This window comes from Gouania willdenowi, chromosome 14 (genome assembly GCF_900634775.1).
Source record: "Gouania willdenowi chromosome 14, fGouWil2.1, whole genome shotgun sequence".
NCBI classification, from domain to species: domain Eukaryota; kingdom Metazoa; phylum Chordata; class Actinopteri; order Blenniiformes; family Gobiesocidae; genus Gouania; species Gouania willdenowi.
The window spans coordinates 12,744,937-12,770,724 of NC_041057.1; the positions used below are offsets into that span (position 1 = coordinate 12,744,937).

The window sequence follows — 25,788 nt, forward strand, 5'->3', positions numbered from 1 at the left end:
TGTATTATAATACTGATTCCAATTCCAATTCTGACTTTAATTTTATTCAATTTGATTCTAGTTCTGATTCTAATTATGTCTCTAATTCTAAATCCCATTTTCATTCTAGATCTAGTTCCGATTCTAACACCTCTCACCCCCTGCATCAGACTGTGGAGGGTCTGAGCAGCTCTGTCATCAGCAGACTCATACACCCATTCCTCCCATCGGTCATAAGAATGTACAACATTAGCATAGCCTGAAGTGTTTTGTTTTTTCTCATCTGTCAATAATAATCCACAGGCTTACTATGTGCAATATTACTCATCCTCATTGTGAAACCCCACTTACCGCTTATTTATATACATATATATACTGTATATTAGAGATGTCTCGTTATAACTTTTTCAGTTCCGACATGATAGCGATATTGCAGCCTTGTGTATCGGCCGATACCGATATTGATCCGATATCAGCATGATTCATAAATACTTTTATTACTTTTTTTTCTTTTCTTTAATAAATAATAATAATATAATTATGACTTATTTTGTAGTGTGGAAAGGCTTGATCAAGTGATGTTACTCAAACAGAGAACAATAGTCAGTAACAGTAGGTATGAGAAAAACTAAGCCATTTATTATTCACCAACTGGTTACATACATTTTAACCTTCAACATAATATCTACAGTATGCTACAACTGAATAAAATATATGAAAAATGAATTGGGAAAAAAAAACCGGAAATTTTGAATTTGATATTCGTTTTCAGGCTGGCATAGGACCTATATCCGATATCAGATCGGGACACCCCAACTGTATATGTATATATACATATAAATATTTATTTATTTTTTTCTGTACTGTTATTTTGACCAATATCTATTATTTATTTTATTGTATATTTTATTTTTGCCTTAATTTTTCCTTTCTGTATTTGTATTTAGCTTTCTTATTTGATTCAGATTCCAAATCCAATTCTAACCCAGATTGCAATTGCAGTTGCCTTTTTTTTTTTGCACTGCACACGGTGAAGGAAAAGAGAGACAGAGCTAAGAAAGTGCAGCAAAGTGGAAGCACCACCAAAGCTTCCTCACAGTAGCTTCTGAACCACAGTGAGGATGAAACAAATGACCCCCCCTCAGCGCACTGATCCCAATGACCCACAGCCCTCAAACAGTGCTTTGGTGCATTGACCGCAGCAAGCACACATCCTGGAAACTGTCCTTTTCTTTACATCTTCCTCTATTTAATCCCTGCCCCCTTCCTCCACATCCATTACTTTCCACCACTGCCTCTCCATCTCACATAATCCCAAATCTAATATGAAACCTGCAATATATTCATTGTGAATAATGCAATAACACATGCTTATAGCCAAAAATACATTTTTGTCTTATATTTTTGGGGTGCATGACTGGCTGGGATTTCAGCACTATTATTTAGAATGTATTATTGTACGACTCCTGAATGGCAGCAAATGAAAAGTAAAGTCTTTGAGTCCCCAGAGGTTTTGAAAGCACCTGACCTTGTCACCATTGTCATGCACTAATACAGAAATTATGTCAGGGTCTTTTATCACGTCGACACACAAACACACACGCACACAAATCAACGCTGTCAACCACAGCCAGTAACTTAAGCTCTGCAACCCCATCTGCTGTTGGAGCAAAGGAGAAGACGTGTGAGTAGAAACAACAGACGAGTCAAAGACAAAGACGTGCAACACAAACAGTAATGCAATATGTCGAATCTGATACTCTGTGTATTTTGGCTCTTTATTTTGAAACAGTACTTTTACATTACCTGAATACAAATGATCTCTCTTCTTGAATTTGATGCTACTGTTACAATCGTGGATGTGTCTGTAAAAGTCCCCATTTTTTAATGTACAAGGTTTGAAATTAAAATAAAATGTAAAAAAAAAATGGTTCAAGTATTTGGGAAGGAAGTTTATTTTGAAAGGAATCTAACTGCTTTTTGTATTGGTCCCAGCATTAATAAGAGGAAAAAAATGGTCGTTAAAACGGTATTTGTGATGGTAAAAATAGAGAAAACAGACTTAAAATATAATGGGAGACGAAGTCAAAGGTGTTTAGCTCAACAACAACAACAAGGTATTTCATGAAAATTTGAAGTTTGGGTTTGCTGAACAATTTATATTTTTACCAATCAACTTGATGAAATTCGATTGTATAATTGTGTTTTGTTGTTTTTATGGCAGCTAATCAACCCACTCTTGCATGTTTTCTGCTCATCTCTTACCTTGTTTTGATGTGGCTTCATTTATTGTTGAAATCCATGGAAATTAAATGGAAATCTCAACAAAGGTGGATTTGGATTTCACATTATTCGACTGGCACGCTACAGCATCTTACTGCTTCCATAAGCTCAAGCTATGTTGTTACTTACCATACTTAAAAGTGATTTTTTTAATTAATTTTTATCTAATCTTTGTATTTTTTTTTTTTTTACTTTGTTCATTATATTGTTTTTATTCTACTATTTATTCATGTTTTTTTTTTCTTTATTCATCTATTAACGACAATGATCCCAAACACACCACCCGGGAGATGAAGGAGTGGCCTCATAAGAAGCATTTCAAGGTCCTGGAGTGCCCTAGCCAGTCCCCAGATCTCAATCCCATAGAAAATCTTTGGAGAGAGTTGAAAGTCCGTGTTGCCTAGCGACAGCCCCAAAACATCACTGCTCTAGAGGAGATCTGCATGGAGGAATGGACCAAAATACCAGCAACAGTATGTGAAAACCTGTCTTGCCAACAAAGGTTATATTACAAAGTATTGAGATGAACTTTTGTTATTGACCAAATACTTATTTTCCACCATAATTTGCAAATAAATTCATTAAAAATCCTACAATGTGATTTTCTAGATTTTTTTTCTCATTTTGTCTCTCATAGCTGAGGTATACCTATGATGAAAATTACAAGCCTCTCTCATCTTTTTAAGTGGGAGAACTTGCACAATTGGTGGCTGACTAAATACTTTTTTGCCCCACTGTATGTTTAATTTCAATCTAATTTTAATAGGAAAACTATTTCCTGAAAAGCACAATCTTTCTAATCTTACCACTAGAGGTCCCTAAAGTTCTTGATCTTTCAGAAAGCGTGTGCTGCTTGGAGGCATATTCAGGTCTGTAGCAGTAAATGTGGGTCATTTTTCCCAGATTACAGAGACGTCTTGTAATGCACCAGTTAGCAATCAGCTCTGAAATGAAGCTTCTAATTGACGCCACAGACACTCGTGTCTTTTTCTGGCACACTGCGAGTTTCAGGTCATTCATCTGCAACTCACATATTCGTACAGGAGCTCAAGATGTGATGCAAGTTAAGCACAGTTTTGGATGTTTTATTGATCATAGAGAAAATATAGAATTGGTTAAATATCATTCTATTATACATAGTTTTACATGGTATCATCTGAATGCATTTACGTCTTCTCTCAGGTCCTTGGGATACAACTTCATTGTAATTCCAGACAGCTTTGTTGTAAAATTACCCACCCTATCCTGTTGCTGGTTTGTATGTGTGTCTTGGTGTTTACAAATGAATGTGTGTGTGTGAGTGTGTGAGTGTGTGTGTGTCAAATTACACCCAAGTCTCCTTTGGGCACTCCTAAAGATAGAAAGATAGTGACCAGGTCGATGTTTGGGAGAAGAGACGATAAGACAGCAAGGGTTGAGTTTCTCTTTGAAACTAGATTTGCAGGATTTTACTTTGCAAAGCAACATGTTGTGTTTGAACTGTAATGTTCACCCCAAGGTTTTCTCCTTCTTTTCTGTTTGTTTATTCATTAAACTCGCACACCGCTATATGGGAATATTACACATGCAGGACTACTTCAAACACATACGTGGAGCTTGTTTCCAAGATGTAATTAGCTCAGGAAATTAAAAAGAATGAAAGAAAGTTGTAAACATGTAATAAAATGTATATATATATATATATATACAGTATATATAAAGTAAAAAACAAAACTCCATTTTGAACCAAGGTGAACTATTTCATTTACCTTTCTGCTGTCTTTAGTGTTGTTGTTGTTTTGTTGTGTTTTTTAGTGTTTTTTTGGAGTCATCTTTATGTGAGTTTTGAGTAATTGTTGTAGTTTTTGTTGTTTTGTGCTTTTTGAATAATTTTGTGTACAGTATTTTTGTTGCTGCTTTGTATTTTTGGAGTCATTTTTGTTGTTGTTTAGTGTGTTTTTGGAGTCATTTATTGTATGTTTTTTGTAGTAATTGCTGTGTTTTTTTGGGGTCAGTGTGTATTTTTGTTTTCGGAGTCATTTTTGTTGTTGTTTAGTGTGTTTTTGGAGTAATGGCTTGTGTGTTTTTGGAGTCTTTTTTTTTTTGTTTAGTGTTTTTGGAGTCATTTTTGTGTGTTTTTGTAGTGATTGTTGTGTTTTTTGGAGTCAGTGTGTGTATTTTTGTTTTTGGAGTCATTTTCGTGGTTGTTTAGTGCCGTGTTTCCGTCGAAAAAAATTAAGAATTTATTTCCAAGATAATGAAAAATATTCTCAGTCATTTCAAAGCTCCGTTAATAAAATGGTACGTGTGACTTGTTTTTAAAATTTAAATGCCTGTTTAAAGGGGACATATTCAAAGATGCTCCTTTTGTGGTAAATGTCATAAAAACTATATATAACACAGGCAGGTTAATTATTTGTTTTTTTATTTATTTACATATATTACTTATTTTTATTTCTTCCTATTTTTTTCTAATTTCAACAATTAGTTTTCTTTAATAACAATACAATCATAATATATTAGAATTAATAACACATTTACTATAATATTTATTATATTTATCATTTTTATTGCCTTGAAGGCAACATAATTTCATGTTTAATTTGAGTTAAATAAGAAGATAATGCCTGAATGTTAATTGTTCAATTTATGAAGATGAAATAAAATGATGGCGTTGAATATTCAGTTGTGTTATGTTCTACTTTTGGAGAATCATGAACACGTATGAGTGAGGGGGTACTCGTGGTATGACAAAAGGGCTCAAGGGGTACACAAGACAAGAAAGGTTGGGAACCACTGGTCTAGTGTGTTTTTGTAATGATGGCTGTGTGTGTTTTGTTTTGTGATTTTGGACTCCTTTTTGTAGTTGTAGTTATTTAGTGTGTTTTTGGAGTCATTTTGTATTTGTTGTTAAGTGTTTTCTGAGCCATTTCTGTATTTTTTTTTTTTTTTTTTTTTTTTAATAAAAAATGTTGTTCCTTTGTAATGAACATACAAAGTCATGAATATCAAGGTTTTATTACAGAGAAATCTTCACATTCTGAGTAAAACTATTGAATTATTCTGATCAAATCATTGTTTGTCTTACGGCACAAGCGGCATGAATAAAAAGATTACTGTCGTGTTAGTTGAGGAACGGAAGAGGACGACAGAGAAGGTTAACGGGTGTAGTATCGAATGTAGATTGTGCGTTAGTATTGATGACGCAATAGAGGAAATTGAGGCAGAAACCTTAAAAGCCTATTTCTGCCAAATTGGAAGAGATCTTATTTAATGTAAAAGCCAATAATATTCCAGCTCCAACACATCTTTAAGACTTGATGACATTGAATGTTCCACGCAGAACACATCTGGCCTACAGCTGTTTGATCTCACAACAAATCAGCTCTAACTTGCTTTGAAGTTTAGGATTAAAACTGGAGGGCATAAATCTGCTGTCATATATATTTAAACTGCTGGAACCTTTTATTCTGATGCATTCACAAAAGTATTTCATTTTCTACTTTAAAGACAAATATTGAGTGTTTTCATCATCTCACCTCTCCATTTTGACATTATATTCAGATTAGATGTTTGTCCAAACAGATGTGACGGCTTGACTGATGTCCTGTTCATTTCTTTCCTTATTATCCACTCGTTTTCTTTCGACGTGATCTTTTCGATGTCTGTTAGTGTAAAAATAGAACAAAACAGACAGAAAACATTTCTTCAATAAGTGTGTAATTACTACATTATAAAGTCAGATGTGTCTTGTTCTAAACCAGTGGGTTTATCATGTTTGTTATACTGTGTTACAAATACAGAGTAACCAGGAATAGTGCACATGATTAGTTATATTTGAGAAAGTGAACGTATAGAATACTTTTGTTTGAGATTGTGTGTGTGGTAAAGAATAACTATAAATAACAATATTATTTTATTTATTATTATTATTATTAATAATTAATTAAAAACTATTATAATCATTATTATTAAAAAAACAATAATATAATTTTATTGAGTTGTTTTTTAATCAATTACTAGCCACTTCAGGCGACCCCACATGGGGTCACGTCACAATCCCAAGGTTGAAAAACACTGCCCTAAACACTATTAAAACCAAACTTTAGAACAGGGGTCACCAACCTTTCTGTAACTGCGAGTTACCAGTTTGATATAAACTTCTTAAATACTAAATGATCACGGTTGCTTTCACTTTAATTAAAGCTAAAATAATAAGGAAAAATAGCAACTAATTAAAAAGGTAGGACATGTTTCAACCTGCAACACTTTATTTTTTTCTTAATTCATGCAATTGGTTCATTTTCATTACATTTCATCAGAAATCTTTATCTTCCTATTTTACTAGCCACCAACTAGCAACTGTGTAAACTAATAATGAAACATGTAGCATTTGTACAATTTACACAGATCCACAACTTATCACAATCTGTAGCTAAATCCCATCTGCAACACTTAAACAAATTTGTCCCAGTGTCTTAGTGAAAATAAACTATTAAAGATGTCTAATTTAATACAAAAACTCATCAAGTGCAGTGTGTACTTAATTCTGTTACTTGTATTAATCTTTGTGAGTTTGAAGCCTGGCAAGGAAATCAGATTTAGACAAAGCTCATTGGTTACTAGTGGTCTGAGGACACCACTTATGGTCCATGTGGGCTACCTGATAGGGCTGCACGATTATGATAATAATCACAATTATTTTGATCAATACAGTATTGTAATTACTATTATAATTACAATTATTTATCATATTAGGGAAAAATCTGTCTTTTTATTGCACCATTTTTAAACATATAGTCTACAGTGCAAATGTAAGCTTTAAAAGGGAAATAGAAGAAATATGTAATTACACCCAAAATTTTTAAATTTACCAAACTAGTACAGTGCCCATCAGAAGTACTGTATGTATTCATATAGTGGGAGCTTAAGTAGAGTTGTCAATTATGGCCAAATGAGTATGTTTGAAGGTTGGATGTACAAAGAGGTGTACATAATCTGTACTCTGTAGTGTCATAAAGGGGTTTATTTGTGGGTGCAAAGTAAAATAGCATGTGTGATTTCCCTGGTTTATTTCTATGGGACATGCACATGATATATGTGTTTGTTTTTGGCGTTTTTTTAACTAATTTTTATCGTTTGGTGTATTTTGCTGTAATGTATGTTTATTGGAGTCATTGTGTGTATTTTTGTAACTTTCTGTGTGTTTGTATAATTATTGTTTTTTGTTGCCATTTCAGTGTGATTCTGTTGTCATTTTGTGTATAAATATTTAGTTTTTTACTCATTTTCAGATTTGTGTTGTCATTTGGTATATTTTTCTGTAATGTATGTGATTTGGAGTCATTTTGTGTGTTTTTGGAGCCTTTTTGTGTATATTTACAATTATTTTGTTGGTTTTTGTTGTAATTTTGTTTGTTTCTGGAGTCATTTTGTATATTTTTGTGCATTTGTGTTGTTGTTTTGTGTACTTTTTGTATACATATTTTGTTTTTTTGTTTTTATTTCCTCATTTAGTAGTTTTTATTATAAATACCTATGTGTGGTGGGGGCGTGTGTGCGCTCGCTCTCCCTCTCTCTCTCTCTGCCCGCGGTGATGGTGGCTGGATGCACACACTGGGACTATGTGCAAGCTGCTAAAAAAAAAGTTTAGAAACAGCCAAAATGATGCATGCACACACAAACACGCTCAGTGTTGGCTAGCTCGGGTGCGCACTGGGCTGTAGTGCACACGTGACTATAGGCTCTAGCAAAAGATGACTTTTTAAAAGAAAATATTCATTAAATGGACCATTTCAGTCCAAACAAATCGCACGTCGCACAGCTTTGAACCAAGCTGCAGCTATGTAGCAAGTATGAGCTCTGTCTGTCCCTGAACACCAGAGATATTTGAGGCACAAACACACATACACACAGAGATTCCTTGCTTTAATATATAGACGCTAACTGAATAAATACACTATTACTAGGGTGACCAGACGTCCCCATTTACCCGGAACAGTCCCGGTTTTCAGAGTTATGTCCCATGTTCCCGTCGATTTCCCCCAAACCCAGTCCCGTTTGTCCCGTTTATTAAGAAATTGAAATCTGGTCTGTTGCCGCTGACAGAAAAGACCCTGAAAGCAACAGCTCATTTCTTGGTGGCCTGTGAGCTGTCAATCAGATCAGTTTCGATAGTAGCGCTTGCACTTTAAACCAATTAAAAAGCTCAAAAGTCTTCCACGCATTCGCAACACAATGCTGATTGGTCGATGGCATTGACGATATTACCCATTCCTTCAACATGCCAAAAAAAAAAGTTTTTTGGTTATTCGAAACAATTTTATGTTAACTTAAAATGTAGTCTTTTGCTATGGTCCACTGCCGGTGGTCATACATATACATTAATGTATACAAGTCCTGCCTTCGTCCTATCCAAATGGAAACGATCGCCGAGTGCACCCAGCCAATAGGCTTCGACTTCCTGTTTTTGAGACTGTCAATCAAAGTAAATGCAGAACTGTGCACGGAAACAAGGCCACGCGTCACGACAGCAAACAGGTAAATATGATTTTGGCTCTTAGATGACCCATAGACCTACATCAATTCATCCAGAATCGACCTTATTATGTTCCGCGATGCGCATGCCGAAAAGTAGAGGCGTGGCTTCTGACAGATTGGAAGAGGCAGTGAGGCTGTTTAGGGCGGGACATCAAGACGTTTCACAGAAACTCCGAATATAGCAGCTTTAAAGTGAATACGAACTAAGATATCATTGTAATCTCAGTATGAAAATTTGCGCATGGCAATTCCAGCATGGGTACAATCGTAGTACATGACTGCTGCATGCTCAGATTGTCTAACAATCTCAGTACGGTTACAAACTATCAAACTAACTATTACAGAGTGCAGAGCTCCTATTTTGAATGTAAATATTGCCGACGATCAGGTTAATTTAATCGTGGAAAACAAAATCACAACCACAATTAAAATGTGATTAATTGTGCAGCTCTACCTGTTGTTGGTGACCCCTGCTTTAGAACATGATGTTCTCGTGTGGACCATCATGATTAATGTCTGTGACATTCGAGGACAGGGTGAGGTGAAGCTTTTTGACAGCACAGAGTTTATTCTCACCTAATGTGACAGCAGATGTGTCAGAGTGCTCACGTGTCTGAAGTCTCACATGAACATTTGATTGGCCTCTTCCCTGTAAATCCTTATTTATTCATGGACAGAGCACCTCTCTGGTCCCGGTCACCTTGTAACGATGTGAACCTCCGTCCCTCCATGGAGGAGGAGGAGGAGGATGGAGAGAGAGAGGGCGAGGGAGAGAGAGAGAGAGAGAGAGAGAGGAGGGGGTAGGCAAAGAGGGGGGGCAGTGGATGTAGCTGTAGCAGCGGGCCGGGGGGTGAAGCTACCGAGCCCGGGCTGCTCTGCCGGAACACCCATGGGTGGCTGTGTCGGGAGCCACCACGACTCCTCGGGCAGCCTCAACGAGAACTCGGACGGCACTGGAGGTGAGTGAACGGGGCTCGTCTTCCTACAGCCTCACGCTCGGTTCTCAGAAGGGCTTCCTGGCAGCTTTCAGCCCGATAGAGGGTCCTCTTCCCTCTGTATGCGAGCCAGACGGATGTGCAGGCAGCTCGGCAGCCTCGCTGGGTGTCCGCCGCCGCTTCGCGGGCTTTTTAATAAGGGTAACGACGGCTCGCCTACTCGCTGCTTAACGCACCGGGACATATCTCCAGCATGCCGCTGCCTCCCTTTGTTCTGTACGGTTGTCTGAAGCTAGTCGGCTAAAACGCAGCTAGTTAGCCTGCTAGCTCCATGCATAACAAATATAGGTCAGATACAGCAGTGGGCTCGCAGTACGGGGCTCACAGACTGGACTTTCTGCTGGACTGTCTCCAATACTGGCCCCACGGTGAGCCTGGCTCATGCTGCGTTCACGGGACTCCTGTACTGTTGTTGCTTGTTGTGGAGCATTTATGGCACAGTGGAGGCAAAACTTTAAAAAGTGCTGCAGAATGGAAACGAGCTCAAATGAGTTGTGAGCCCTAGAGTAACATAGATTCAGGGTTGGGGGCAATTAATTACAATTATGGCGTAATTATAATTTGTAATGTATTTTATTTTTTAAACTGTTGCTGTCTTAATCGTATTCAAATTGACTTGTAATTGAGTTTATATATATATCAAGCTTTCTTAACTTTTAACATTTTAAAAATATATAAATTGAGGGGTATACTGACACACACATAAAAAAAATATGTGATACAAAATGTATTTTTGTGTGTTTGACAGCTGATTTAAGATATGGGTCAAACATAACCTGCTATCATAAGATATGCTAACAGAAAACTAACACAAGAGGAAGGTTAACTTGTGTTAGGTTATTTATTTCAGGCTCAGAAATTGTAATTGAATTATAATTGGAAAAATGCTGGTCACTGTTATTGTATTTGAATTGTAATTAAACATGGGTAATTGAAAACATAATTGTAACTACATGTGAATGTTATGCATAAAGGTCATTTTTCATGATATTTGCAAATATTCAGTGTTTATACATACAGTATGATGGGGTAAGTATTGTTTTGTTTTGTTGTTGTTATACAACTGAGCTCATATCCCACTTCCTCCACCCTCCCTTTAAAAATAACACCCCCTTTACTGGTGAACCACAGGCTGTAAGATGACTTCACTGTCAACTCAATTAAATGCTATTCTTCAGCTTGTTGTAAACACATCAGGCATATAAACCCAAGGCCATGAGTCTAACTGGAAGCTGACAGGCCAGGGTTGCTAGAAGATATCTTTCAACATAAGAGGCCACATCTTTATCCTTCATGAACCCAAAACAATTCCTATCATTTGGTTTTTACTAGAAAAGAGAGACGCTAAGAAAATAAGTTCAAGAAAATGATGTTTGACTATTTAAAGGTTTCATAAGATAGATTATTTTTAACAGGTTCGGCTGAACTACGGCCGGGCCCGTGGAACGTCTCGGCACCGAATAGTATGTACCACGTTCCAGAGAATTCGGTCAAATGACTTGGTTCAACAAAGGTCTCTGAGAGGCTCTTGACATCCGCTTATAGAATATCCATGTCAAATTACAGCCCGATTAAAGGAGGAGCAGTTGTAAAATGGGAACCCCCTGGCGCCCTCCTGACACGTACGGGGTAATGGGCCCCATTTATATATTGGTATTTGCCAATGATTCGGTTCCACCAACCATCGTAATATTTGACTCGCAAATAAATGAGAAATCGACTTTCTTTTTTTTTCTTTTTTTTTGGGGCACCAAATCAAATATTGGGCTCCGAGCATCGATGCGTACACATCCTTAGCTACCAAATTTCAGCCCAATTCGTTCACAAATAACAGAGGAGTAGCGATTTTAACTAGTGTACACAACAACAAGAACAAAGTGTGTGGCGTTTTGCGTCCGGTAGCCTGGCCTAAAATATTAATTAATTTGTATTTTGTAGTTCTTTAGATGAAAAAGCAGTTTGCTTACTGGTACTTAAAAAAACAAGTATCAAACCAGCACCTAATCTGCTTTAAAATATCTCTCTAGTGCATGTGTATTAGATGTTTTTAGGGCAGTTTGATAGTATTACAGACTTGACCCTGATTGTCTTTGAAAAACTCAGATTTTTGGCCATTAAATGCCAAGGTTTAAAGACATCACGGTTGAACTGTGATTAACTAAAGCTATCTTTTCTTTTTTCTAAAGTTTGTTTTTGGTCATTTCCTCTTTGGTAGATCATTTTAAATAATGTTATCAATAGACTGATTAGACTACTGTCATGAATAGATATTTCTTTATTTATAAATATCCACAGGGAAATAGAGATCTGTTACGACTCCTGAGTGGTTTGTGCCTTAGCGAGAATCCCTTTTTTTAAATAAAGACTTTAATGAAGTTGTTATGTGGTATTCTACTTTATAGTGCCATTTCCTGTTTTGTTGAGTGTGACGAAGTCTGGCCACTTGTTTATTTTAATTACAGCCTGAAATAGGGAGGGGAGTGGAGGGTGGGCCACGGGATGTTTGTGGGTGCTGAGATAATTCTTGCTTTCTCTTAATTCACTCTTCATTTTACTCGTTAATTTTGCTCAAAAAGCAAAACGCAGGGTGTAGTCATCATCTTTACGTAAACGGAGTGAAGTTTAAGACCAAGGGACTTTTTTTTGCCACTCTATCCAGGCCGGTTAGAAAGTTTAAACTTCTACCTACAGCCTAGGTTCCCAAAGTGGGGTACGCAAATTGTCATAGGGAGTACATGAAAATGAAACTAGAATATAAATTGACCAGTAGTCCTCCATGCATTGCCACAAATTACACATAAGCCAATGTAAGACCACCCATGGTTACACATTATTATTCTTTTTAAGGGTGTACTACAGCTGGACGACTACATACATACTGTACATAATTATATATTATTCTTCAACAGGATAGGTCCAATTCCGAGACAATTTTCACTGTAGGGCTATATTGTATATGACATTACGTCAGTGGTCCCTACTTTTTTTGGTCGTGACCCGATTTCTTTTAATATCACAAATGTTTTGCGTCTCCAGATACTTTTTTCTTCTTGTTGCCAGGATTAGTGCAAAAAGTGACCAGATGCACCAGCTCAGATATTACACATATATATATATATATATATATATGTATTTATATATATATATATATATATATACTGCATTTTCTATGAACAAGATTTATTGTTGAGAAAGTGGAAATATAGAACAGTTGTTTAAGATTTCTATTTATTTTTTTTTTTTTTTAGTAATAATTTATTTTAAGTTTGTTGGGAGTTTGATTTACCCTAAAAAATGTCCAATTGGTTAAAGCAGATTATTTCTATAGTATGTGTGATGTTACTGACTGGATCTCAGTAAGTTTTATTTTATATATATATATATATATCTGTTTATTTTATTTATTTATAGACTGTTCTGTTAAGTTCGGAGTGTTTAAGAAGTGCATGAAACATGAAGTTAGTTAGATATGCTGGAGAGGTAAAGCCACAGATTTGTTTGCTTTATTGTTGTAATCTGTGCTTTAAAATGTATATTATATATTTATTTAAAGTTTAAATAGACTGAAATTGTTTATTATGAAACAGATTGATTTATTGCTTGTGTTCATTGAAAAATACATGACAGGAGGCCCTGGAAAAAATAATCGCAATCGCAATATTAAGGAATAAAATCACAATTAGATTAAATTCAAATATTTAAATGAAGAAAAAAAATACATTTTTGATCAGTATTTTTTTAATAATAAATTATTAGACATTTCAAGGGACCCCACATGGGGTCACGAGTCACGACCCCAAGGTTGAAAAACACAGCATTACATTATTGTGTTTTTTAAGTGTGCAGCCGTGGTAGGGGGTACATGGCTTCAGGTTAAATGGTTGAAGGGGTACTGGACTGGGAAAAGTTTGGGAACCACTGACCTATAGTTTTATGTCAAAATTCATCCTCAACTTAAGATTTTTTTGTTTTCTCAAAGCACTCAGTGTTTGTAGGATTGAAATGATGTGCTGTTGTGAGAGAAAAGAGCAAAGTATTGGTTTGGTCATTTCATTGTTTTTTTCCCAACATTAGCACAAATCATAACCAGATCTAACTAGTTTAAGCACAATTTCGCTTTTCGTTTAAAAACAATGGACATTTCTGTGAGTCCGCAAGTGAGCCAGAGTGGGATGTACGCAGATCCTAAAAAAAACAAAATAAAAAATAAGTGTTCGTGACTGGGCCAGATAGAAGTCTTGTTTACTGCTAACAGTGAGTTCATGACTCTGTTGTTTTGACCATCACAGTAAGTACGGTACATGTGTACCAGCAGCCAGTGCAACTCAACACCTTGATTTTGTCTGTGTCTGTGCTGCACACACACGTCCTGTACCTGATGTTCCCTACAGCAGTGATCCAGATGGTGTTCCTCATCAGTGGATCTGCTGCAGATGGAGCTTTGTTAGATTTTAGCCCCACTTTGGTTCACTTTGTGCCTGAGGAGCCTATTGTGTCACAACTGGAGCCATAAGTCTGTGTAATAATCTGTTAATATCCGTCATTTGTTAGATGCAGACTTTGAAATGTATTCCTCTAATTACTGATTTGAAGTCACATTGAGACACAATTTTGTTTTAGTAACAAGCAATGGCTGTTTGAATAGTCCACTAGTCACACATTTTTGTATTTTATATATAATATCTATAACATTAGCTTAAAAAAATTGATAATTTTTTTTTAGATACTATTATCATGATTTTTCTGAATAATTTCTAATCCAATTTAATCCATTTAGAATAAAAATAAACTGCTAGAGAACATTTATTGTATTATTTTTGTAGAATTTTTGACCATGTGGCCATCATTATTTTTAAATCTGGGCTCATGTACCTAAAAAGGTATTTAGTTTCAGGTTTTTGTCTTAATATGTTATATAAAATTATAATTCCCATCTTTTCCTTCTTGCTCTCTCTTATTTTGACTTCTATCTGTTACACCTTATTTATCAACTTATTTATAAAACATTCCACAGCTTAAAAACCAATAAGAACATTAAAATCAGCAGTAAAAACATGAAATCAACATTAACACGATTAAAAATCTCCCCTTCAATCATACATAGCAGAAAGTAAGAGTGTCTTTAACTTGAATTTTAAAATGTTCACTATTACACTGTTCCTCTGTCTATCACTATTCTCCATTAACGCCTTTGTTCTTCATCTCTGACAGTATCATTTACCATTTGTTTCCTCAACTTCTTTCCCCACCCTGTCCTCCTGTCTTTATCCCTCCATCCCAGTGGCTCTTGGGCGTAATCAGCCCCTGAAGAGAGAACGACCTAAATGGAAAAGTGACTACCCAATGACCGAAGGCCAGCTGCGCAGCAAGAGGGATGAGTTCTGGGATACGGCGCCAGCATTTGAGGGCCGGAAGGAGATCTGGGATGCGCTGCGGGCTGCAGCTAGCGCCTTTGAAAGCAATGACCACCTGCTGGCTCAGGCCATCCTAGACGGGGCTAGCATCACACTGCCACACGGTAAGACAGATGCACCGTATCATCTAATCAACTCCTTGTGTTAGAGATTCACGTCAAAATTGCCAAAACGAAATCTCGACACAGTTTCGGTTCGGAAAGTTTCTCGTAATTTTTCAATTTTTAAGAATTTGTAGAAAAAGAAGATGCAACGACTGTGAACATAACAGAGGAAAAATGTCAATCACACACTGTAAATTCAAATAAGTTACCAGAATTCCAAATTATTGATGAGATGATTAACTTAAAAGTCAAAATTTTCCAGAACAGAGACTGGAGGGATTATCAGAGTGGGGGATGGGATTTCCGGTTCGAATTCAGCCATGCCCCTCTGTCATGGTTCAAGATTCAAGCAGTGCAGCTTTAAGTTGTGTTTTTAAGTTATTCTTACTTATAAACAAATAGAGTTCCATTTATTCAAAAAATATTAGTTAAAGTTACCCAACAAGGAAGAACATGTTACACCAACTTGACATAATTAAGATAGTCAAACCTTTTCTATAACTTTGAGAATAAACTACTTAATCTATTTAATGACTTTGAACGTCCGGGTTTACAGTGCATGGTTACAGTTGTGTTCAAAAGTTTCAGAGCAAGTGTTTCCCATTGTAAAATATTTAGAATTAACATTGAGGTACTGCTCTCAAATTTGGAGATAATTATGGTTAGGTTTGAATGCCATTTTAAAATGACGTTTATTATTGCTCCCACATACTGTATGAGCAGATTGACCGGAACTGTCACGGAATACCCTAAACGATGCAGTAAACCCAGCCCAGGCTGCAACTTTCACTTTTAAACTTGTCTAGAAGTTTCCAAAACAGGAGGAAAACTCTACCACCAATTTCTTTAAGTTGGATGGCTTTTCTGTTGTTCTGTCTTGGCTCTAATCGATCTTTAGCGTAGATGGAAATGGTTCCAAGCAACAAAGTTATCCAGTCCACATTTAATTGCCTTCAAAGAGCCTCTGAGTGAATCTCAATGACCACATATCAGAGTTTTGACTAGAAGTAGACAATGAAGAGGTAATCAATAAATAATAAGGGAAAGAAGGGCGTGTTCTTAATCCCCATGAAGAAGAACACAATGAAGTAATCACAGTGTAACAGTACAAAAACAGTTTATCACATTGACGCAGCAACTCCAACCCACTCATTGATCATTAGCAGGATGAGCAGGCTCCTACTGGGCCGTGCGTCATATCTTCATAATTGCAATTGTAACAACTTGAGTAATGTGTTATCTAGGTCAAGGAAAGAAATTGTGTTCTTTTGCCAATTTTTGGGGACATTTGGAATTGTGAGCTATCAGACAGTATGTAGGGTATCATTACATTGTACCCCTTTAGGTTCCCTAAAATAATATTTGAATGTGCTCAATCCAAAGGAGTGGATCATAAATTATGAATAAGGAGAAAAGAAGGACATATCTAACTTTATACTCCATGTAGTCCTGCTCTTTCTCTCTCAGTGGGTTTTCTAAGGTCAGGTCAGAGCCTGCTGGCTTACAGCTGTAGAATCTCCAGAACTGACATCAGCACTTAATTCCTCCAGTACTGCTGTCTAGCTAAGTTACCAGGCCACGACTCTTGTTTCGTGCTTTTACTGCATCAGGACCTTTAAAGTTTACTTTTGATTGGTTGGTTGTGATTTAATGCGCTGGACTTCAGTATCTGCAGGTAAACATTTTAAATTTAAAAATAATATATATCAAAGAAGAGCACGCAGCACCAAACATCTTTTTTTGGCAGATATTTGCTCCAGATATCCAGTTATCTGGATCAGTGACCCTGATCATGGTACCATGATCATTCACACTCCAAAGGCTTGTAAGAAATGTCTGTCTCTATTAATAACGATATAGTAGGTCTAAAAGTATGGGCACCCGCATTTTTTGGGGGAAAATCGCAATCCGGATCCGACCCGACCTTGACAAAACTCATTGGGATAATTAAGGAACCCACCCGACTGGGGATGTAACAATTCACTCAACTCCCGATACGATTCGATTCACGATACTGGGTTCACAATACAATTCTCTCATGATTTATTTTGCAAAATGAGACTGTCGGAAAAAAAATATATATATATTGTACTATTTTCTTTTATCTTTCATTGTCAAAATAATCTCTTGATTACCTATGCAAAACAATGCCATTTCATTAAAAATAAATCCTGAATGAAATAAATAAATAAATAGTACAAATGAAGAAAAAGCCTATTCATTGAAATTCTGGCTCTACCGTAAACTATGCAAAACTGCATAATAGTTCATTTTCTTTTTAAAAGTGCAACTGAAAATGTATTTTGTGCCTTAACAATTGGACTTTAAAACAAATCCCATATCAAAGAAATAATATAAATAAACTATGGCTTTCATTGTCTCTCTCTTGTTTCTCCCTTTCCTCTCTGTGCCCCTCTTACCTTGGATTTCACATGTTCTTTCTTTCTCACCTCTTTCATTTTGTCTGGGGGAAGCCAAGCTTCCACACTTCTGATTTAAAACACAGTGGTGCGTCCTAAATTTCAAATTCTAAATAGATAGCGCCCTCTGCTGTTTAAACAAAGTACTGCGATTCCATTTCAGTATCGATGTGAACCATGACACATTTGAATCAATTTTTAACTGCCTCACGATTAATTTTTACATCCTACACCCGACATAACTCTGTAAAATTTCATAAAAATCAGTTAATTACAAACCCACATTAGAATTTTTGAAATTTCACCAATGATGAGATATAGTGATTTTTAAATTGTTTTTTAAACTGATCTAGAATTTCTCCAGATCCCCTTCTATGCCGTAAAATCTATCTTTGGTTGAAATGTTGTCAAAAATCCATTAAGTATTTAAAAAATAAACCTGCAAACAGACAAATAAATAAATAAACATCAGTAAAAAATATGATTTCCTTTTCAATTTTTTTAAGCTGAGTACAATGTGGCATCATGTCAAAACTCTCTAGATCACTGAAGTTCTTTCCTTATTCCGTTAATTGCATTTCAGTCTGAATTAAAGTGGTAGATAAACACTCTCAGTACAAAAAGCATGTATTGTTTTAATGGTTTAATGGCCTCAGTTCAAATGCTGTCCATTACTGTTGTAGTGAAGAACCACTAAATTCATCATGGAACTCTCTCCATCAGTACTGATGCATCTGTTGGCCTGGTTTTCAGTGTCCGGTTTGGGGATTATAGGAAGAAGCTGTTCCTATTTTATTATGTTTTATACAAGAATCAAATCTTTATGAATGTGATTTTTTTTTTTTAGATTTATGTCCACACAAATTACAATACCAAACAATGTTTTGTATTAATCATTAGAATAATCTGTGACATATCAGGCAAGGCTCTCCCTCTCAGTAGAAGCATTTGTTTTTCAAAGAATTCCCACAGCCAGAGAGATCAGCACCACCTGGTAACCATTAGCATTCTGCAGCTGAAAGACAAACACAGAGGCGGGGCCATCCAGAGAGGTGAATCATTGTTGAGACACAGACTGAAATTCAGATTCCGTACTGCCAGATGACTGATATTTGACTCCTGAAAGTTATTCTTATGACGGTGGCTTTTAGTCACTTCCACATTTTTCTCTTTGTAGCTCATCTGAAAGTTTTGTGATTTCCAAATATGACGTTTCAGCTGGCCTGAGGTAATGCTGATAGATGGATGGATGGCTACAAATTACGTAGGTAGATAAAATAAAATCACAACATTAAACTAAACTTGTATAATCTAAATAATTATTTTTTTATTATAGTTTTAAAACTCCTTAATCTCCAGGTGGCTGTTCCAAAAGAATTACCGAGTGAATCAATGAGTTCAGCCTTCAGGCCTGAGGGCTCTGGAACGATACCTGCCTGTCTTAATCACTAAGCAATGGAAAGAATGGAATGGGAGAATAGTGGCAGGCCTAAACAAGCTGTCTCGTGCTATTCTGGTGAACAGTTACTCCTTAAAGTGAAGCTTTTCTCTTGACATCCCTAGTTTCTACCATCATATATGATTGTTAGCTTTGGATAGACTCTGGATTTCCCAAGTTAAGAAGTGGACAATTCAATGTGGATCACAATTGGACTCAGTTTTACCGGAGAAAAAATATATTTTCTAAATGTATCCTCAAATATTATAAAATGCTGCAAAAAACATGTTTCTTTTGTTTGTTTCTTTTTCACTGCAGTCCTATTTGAATTAAGCAGGTTTGAAGATAAATGAAAATACTCTGAACAGCTGTAAAGCCACATTGTTTGATATTAAAAAGTATAACCTCCAATTATACAAACACACCTTTTCTTTCAACTTACGAGACAAAATGAACTTTCGGTCAACAAAGAAAAGGTAAGCCATACCAGGTTATGGAACAATTTGTGTGTTGAAATAAAAAAAATATCTGAATTTAAAGCAATTTAAACATAAATACATAAAGTTTATCTTCTCGAAGCATAAGTGTGAAAGGGATAAAATTGTAAATAGGTGTATGTACATGTGTGGATAGATTAATGTATAGTGGATTACATAAATTATATACGTATATAGATATATATATATATATAGATATATATATATATATATATATAAATGTGTCAATAATGCCTTATAATAAACTAAATACACATTACAAAATAAAAAGTTTAGGTCAGAGATTAAAACAGTTTAAAAAAACAGAAACATAAAAACAAGTTAGAAGTTACTGAAAATCAGGGAAGGATCTCCGATAAAAGTATGTTTTAAGAAGTTATTTATTAGGCTTCATCATCCAAAGCAAAATATACAATTTTTTCCAGCAAAAAAAAACAAAACAAAATGCTATATTAAATGTAAAAATCACTCATAATGTATATTTATAGTGTAAATAGGTGTATATTATAAGAAGATTATATGTATAGTACTAGATATTACAAAAGGTTCAATCATATAAGTTTATACTTCCTCCTCCTTTTCAAACATGTACAGACTTCACAAGCAGGATTTTGTACCATTTGTTCTCTCTTTGCTTTGTTTGATTTATTATTTGGTATTTGGTCGATACACTGCTATGTTCATGTTCAAAATAAAATCAATCAATTTCAGTATTGTATTTTAAGGGATTATTAATGCCTAATATTCACTGAAGCATAGCATTTTTGTGATTGCAACTACAGCAACCTATGGTGACGAACTAGCAAAGATCCTCTTCAAACCATCTATGTGGAGCTCTCTCTCTCTCTCTCTCTCTCTTCTCTCTCTTAAATCCACTGCTCTCAATGTTTATCGACCCCCAGCCTTGCTTTAAGGTCGTCACTTTGACCGAAACAGCTGTCATCGAGAGCAACGAGCAGCATCCTGTAGACTTCAGCTGACTCGTCCTCGTCTCTGCTACCACAAAACTCACAGTTGGTCTCGAGCGCTTCATTGGATACCATGAAACGATGTGCAGACGTAAGAGGGACGTGTTCGGAAAAACACTAGAAAGAAGCTTTTGTCTTTAGAATTCAGCTCTCATAATGCACTGCGGTATCATGACCTCATTTTAATACCAATTGGAAAAACTATTAGGAGGAGTTGTGTGATTTGTAGAACTCCTGAGTCGTATAATCAATGGAAACAAAGCCAGTGATGAAAATTACTTCCATAAAACTTCAACTTAACATTTTCACTCATAAATGCAGTGATAATCATTCATGTTAAAATCCCCCTCTAAGGCCCCCTAGCAACCCTCCACCCCATCACAAACCAAGTTTCTGTTTATGGAACAAAATGACCTTTTCTCTATATTTTATTCCCCCTCCCTCCACCATCTCTCTCTACTTTCAATGAATCACAGTTGGTCAGAGGAATTTCTTCGTTCATAGTCGTACCCCCGCCACGAGATTTGCTTCTCACCTGCTTCCACCCCCACAGCCTGAGTTTTCTGTTCAGTTTGATTTTCAGTTCTCTATTTCATGAATTGTAAAGTAACTTTCAGTTCAGAATTGCAGTTTTTGAAAGAGTGGATGTGATCAGAAATCCTTTGATAGGATGAAAACCAAAATGTTGATGTTACTCTATTGTTCACTTCAGTTGCGTAAGGCTTTGATTGTGCATTGCCGTCAGAAAACATTGCAACTCAGACGAGAGATATAGAGGATAGTATCACTGGAAAAAAGAGAATAAGGATTACATTCTGGGGAAAAAAAGTAAAAGAAACAGATGATGGAGTTGGAGGAAGGGAGGGATTCAGAAGAAAATGACACAAAATGATTTTCTTATTTTCTAGACCTTCGGTTCCAAAAGTGAGATACAGATACCCATAGGGGTATGCAAATTGTCATCGGAGGCAATTTGAATGAAAATTAAAAACAGCGTGACAACATAAAAAACTAAAATCTAAATATACCAGCAGTCAGGAGCCTCCATGCATTGCCACAAATTACAGACAAAAAGAGAAACAGAGAAACACTGCATTTCACTTTTTTTAAAAAAAGAGCAAATCCCAACCTCACCCTTCTCCTGGTTGGAGCTAGTTGTATTTCTCAGTGTCAGGGTGATGAATATGTTGTATTACTGTTATATATTAAATTGGTAGATTTGTTTTCCAAAATAAGAGATTGTTTCTCACTGAAAATACCAATAAGCTAATTAATTAAAGGTCCTAAATCATCATGCTATTTTTCACCCGTCTCCATTTGGTCTGAGAACCCCAACAACATAGTATTTGAGGTTTATTTTCCTAAACTCGCCTGTTTTTTTTTAGAGTTTTAGCCATCTGAAAAGTGACTTTCTGGGGCCTACTTATGCCTATTCATGAGTAGGCGTGTCTGTAGACGCTGACTTCATGCCTCGCACTAGCAAGGGAGATCAGTGATCACCAAAGCAATTTTCTTTTTACTATCCACACACTGTTTTTATTGTTTTCAGCCAAAAACTGCACATTACAGTGAAACACATGGATATTTAAGCGGCTATTGTGATTGTGAGTCTGTCTCAGCGCTTCAGGCTGTGTGTGTACTTCAACTGCTGCTGCTGCTTCAACCACCGGAGTGTTAAGCTGCTAAGTCACTTTCTTCTCCTCCTCATCTCTATTAACTACAGGAATAGTGCATTCAAGGTAATAATCATTTATTTTGTCCAACCGCTGCGTCGAATTGTGTCACAAACACGGCAGATCAAGTCAAAGGCGATACGAGGCCATATAACTGATACTAAAAATGGAACTGCTTAGCGCATTGAAAAATTGCTCGTGTGGGTGTGGTTTGTAGGGAGTGTTGCTTGTACTTTACCCACTGCTGCAGTTGGATATACTTGCATCTGGTACTTACACCTACAACAGGCACTTCTTGGAGGGGGCGGGACCGCTTGTTTTTCAGAAGAGGGCAGAGCAGCAGCTCAGAGAGCAGGATTAGTGCGGATTTCTCAGAGATGCAGGAAGGAAGCCCAATAATAATTTGGGAGTTTTTTTTATAAGGAATTAACATTGTAACAAAGTTAAAAGCTCAAAAAAGTTAATTTAGCACGATATAGGTCCTTTAAATAAAGCAAACAAGTTGTAATTCTGAATAAGATATTTTACTTGTGTCCTTACAGATTTTTTTAATCATATATTATTCCTCAACAGGAAAGGTACAATTCAGAGACAAATTTTACATACATTATTATGTTTTATAAGTGTGCAGATGTAGGGGGTACATGGCTTTAGGTTTCATGTCTGAAGGGGTCCGGGACTGGCAAAAGTTTGGGAACCACTGTTCTTGATCTTTGCTTCAAGACATTTGTGCTTACTAGACCTTCTCGAATATTAGTTGAGTAGTTCTGCTTTAGATCATTAGATCTATAGCTAACCTAAAGTAATGGGACAATGTTTCAGTGAATTTGACCATATTTACTCAAACTTTTCTTTCCACTCCTCCAGGAGCTCTGACTGAGTGTTATGATGAACTGGGTAATCGATACCAGTTGCCAGTTTACTGCCTTTCCCCTCCTGTCAACATGATCGAGGAGCGTTCCGATGAGCCTGACGGTTCGGATCCGGACTCCTCAGCGGCTGACCCGTCCTCGGGCAGCGCCGGCGATCCGGGCTCAGGAGGCGAGTGCCAGCTTCGACTCCGACTCTCCACGGGTCGCGACCTCCGCCTGACGGTCCGTTCCTCGGACACAGTTGGCATGATGAAGCGTCGCCTGCAGACCCAGGAGGGCGTGGCCGCCGCCACCCAACGCTGGTTTTTCTCCGGTCGACCGCTAACAGACAGGCTGCGCTTGGATCAGCTCAACATCTCCAGGGACTATATAGTGCAAGTTATTCTCAGCCAGCGCCCGCCGCCAGAGCCCGTAACAACACCAGGACACACACCAGAAGAGACGCCGGGGCCTGTGGTGGTGGAAGGAGTGGAAGCACCGCTGCAAGAGCCCACACCAGTGGAGAACTGACTAACCCAATCTGGCAAACTGGTGTTGTGAAACAGGAAATATGAGCACTGACTCTTCCCAATGAGACTCTTGTACAGAGAAAAGACTCCAACATTTTAGTTTTACAAATTGAAATTTTGACCTTTTGAAGTCTTTTTAACTGTTCCTATGGAAACCAAAATGGCAAAAAAAAAAACAACTTTTGTCTGCTCAAAGGGTGTTCTTAGAAACACTGAAGTTTGAATGTTTCTGTGTTTTAGTATCCGAGCAAATTCTGCCTAACAGAAGGCCTTCTGTTATGAGGCTACAGGGTTGTATACACATTATCAAAACACAATCTTCACATAGATTTACTACAGACAGTTAAGAAGATCCAACACATTAATAAATCAAATGTTGGGGTTATTTTTAAATGAAAACCAAGGTTTAGGTCAGTGCGTCAAGACAATACTCCGGTAATCCTGAGGAAAAGCTTGGACACTTTCTCGTAGCAAAGAGGTATTTCCTCACTAATGTGAAAAGTGTGCAGTAAGGGAGCATGATCAGATAATTTCACCAAATGCTGCTGGATTAGATACTTTCAGTCTGCTTCACGGAACAATCAAAACAATCATGTAATTAACATTGAGTCATCAGCCTGTGTGTGTGGGGGTGGGGAGTTCATAATTGTTCAAGACACAAGCCAAGGCTTTTCATGTGCAGAAATAATTGAAATCAGATACACAGTTGCATATTTTGATTAAAAATAGAATGTTTTTAAGTAAAATCACTTGTTTGCTTGTGTTTCTTTGTCTCTCTCTTATGGATTGGTTTGAAAAATTTCACAATGTAAAATTTCTTTGTCTAATTCAACACACAAACAGGACACCCATGCTTTGTCTGAAGTTTCTCAAGTGGAAACAGCCATGACAGAGGGCACCCTTCATTAAATACAACACGTTTATTGCCATCTGTGTTCCTAGATTGCTAAGGAATGATCTGGGGTTTTTTTTTTGTTGTTGTTCCAAAAATGTAATTCTTGGCTTGCCAAATTTATCACTTAACCCCAAGCAGCTTTCAACAAAGGACTAGCTCCTTTTTTAGCAGCTCTGTCACCAGTGGTGCGTGAATGCAGAAGTTTACGGCTCGAAAGCAAGCGGAACTTCATGTAAGTGGATAATTTCAAGGCTGGGGTTTTACAATCAAATCCTCAATGAAAAGTTCTTAGAAGTGCCTCCATATAAACCAGACAGGACTACAGTCTGTCTAAAACGATACAGTCTAAAAACACAATGGTGCAAAGCAGCATTCTAAAAGCACTTTAAGCAATGACTTTTAAAGTCATTCTACCAAATGGCATTACCAGTATGAAAGCAAATAAACATCATTCAACTAGTGATGCAATGAAGAGGAAACTTCAGCCTGACTCCAGGCTAACAAGCCATCTGTCTGTAACTCACGTAAATGGAGGAAGTTGGAAACCTGCAGAGCTGCACGAAAGCCGTTAAACATAAAAGGTCAAGCTGTACGTTCACTTCCATGTGGATGTGGTTTAAAGGTCAGTGTGGTATTAGATATTCAGTTCTCATTAGAGGCCCAAAAACAATAGAGAGTTTCCGGCGATAAATCCCTTTAAACTTTATTGTCTGAAGTTGTTCATGTTTTTGAGTCTTTTACACAATGCAAAGGTCGCGTGCACATCAGGTATTCTACATATTTTGGGGCATTTAATGAAACAGTGGTGATTTGAGAAATATTGACTTCCAAGCATCTGTCAGTGGTTGTGATGGGATGGCTTATTGGTGTAAAGCCCACTCCAGTTGAGTTGTAGCCTTTATCACTTGTTCAATTCAATTCAAGTCAACTTTATTTATATAGCTCCAATTACAACAAAAGTCATCTCGAAGCGCTTTCAAAATATAAAATTTGTAATAAAAAGGTAAAAAACAAACAAACAAATCCACATGAACAAGTATAAGCGGGAAGAAAAACAGTGGGAAGAAAAACAAGATAGAGAGATAGACCGTCCGAGTGTCCCAGACTAGTTGAGCCGTGAACCATTGAACAGAAACCGCCAGCACCAGCGTCAAGACACATGAAACAGAATGGTAAATGGTAAATGGACTTGATTTTATATAGCGCTTTATCACCACACTGA

The 25,788-nt window shown here is 36.7% G+C and overlaps 1 protein-coding gene across 1 annotated transcript; it reads left to right on the forward strand.

Moving 5' to 3' along the window:
- The first annotated feature begins 9,580 nt into the window (after positions 1 to 9,580).
- On the forward strand, positions 9,581 to 24,420 carry ubtd2 (ubiquitin domain containing 2). Its single transcript, XM_028466946.1, has 3 exons — positions 9,581 to 9,740; positions 15,058 to 15,294; positions 23,158 to 24,420. The coding sequence occupies exons 1-3, from the start codon at positions 9,671 to 9,673 to the stop codon at positions 23,670 to 23,672; spliced, it is 822 nt and encodes a 273-aa protein (XP_028322747.1). The 5' UTR covers positions 9,581 to 9,670; the 3' UTR covers positions 23,673 to 24,420.
- Positions 24,421 to 25,788: the final 1,368 nt, after the last annotated feature.

Coding starts and splice junctions, on each gene's coding strand:
- ubtd2 (XM_028466946.1), top strand. CDS start 9,671: ATGGGTGGCTGTGTCGGGAGCCACCACGACTCCTCGGGCAGCCTCAAC. Junction 9,741..15,057: donor GAACTCGGACGGCACTGGAG/GTGAGTGAACGG, acceptor CCTCCATCCCAG/TGGCTCTTGGGCGTAATCAG. Junction 15,295..23,157: donor TAGCATCACACTGCCACACG/GTAAGACAGATG, acceptor CCACTCCTCCAG/GAGCTCTGACTGAGTGTTAT.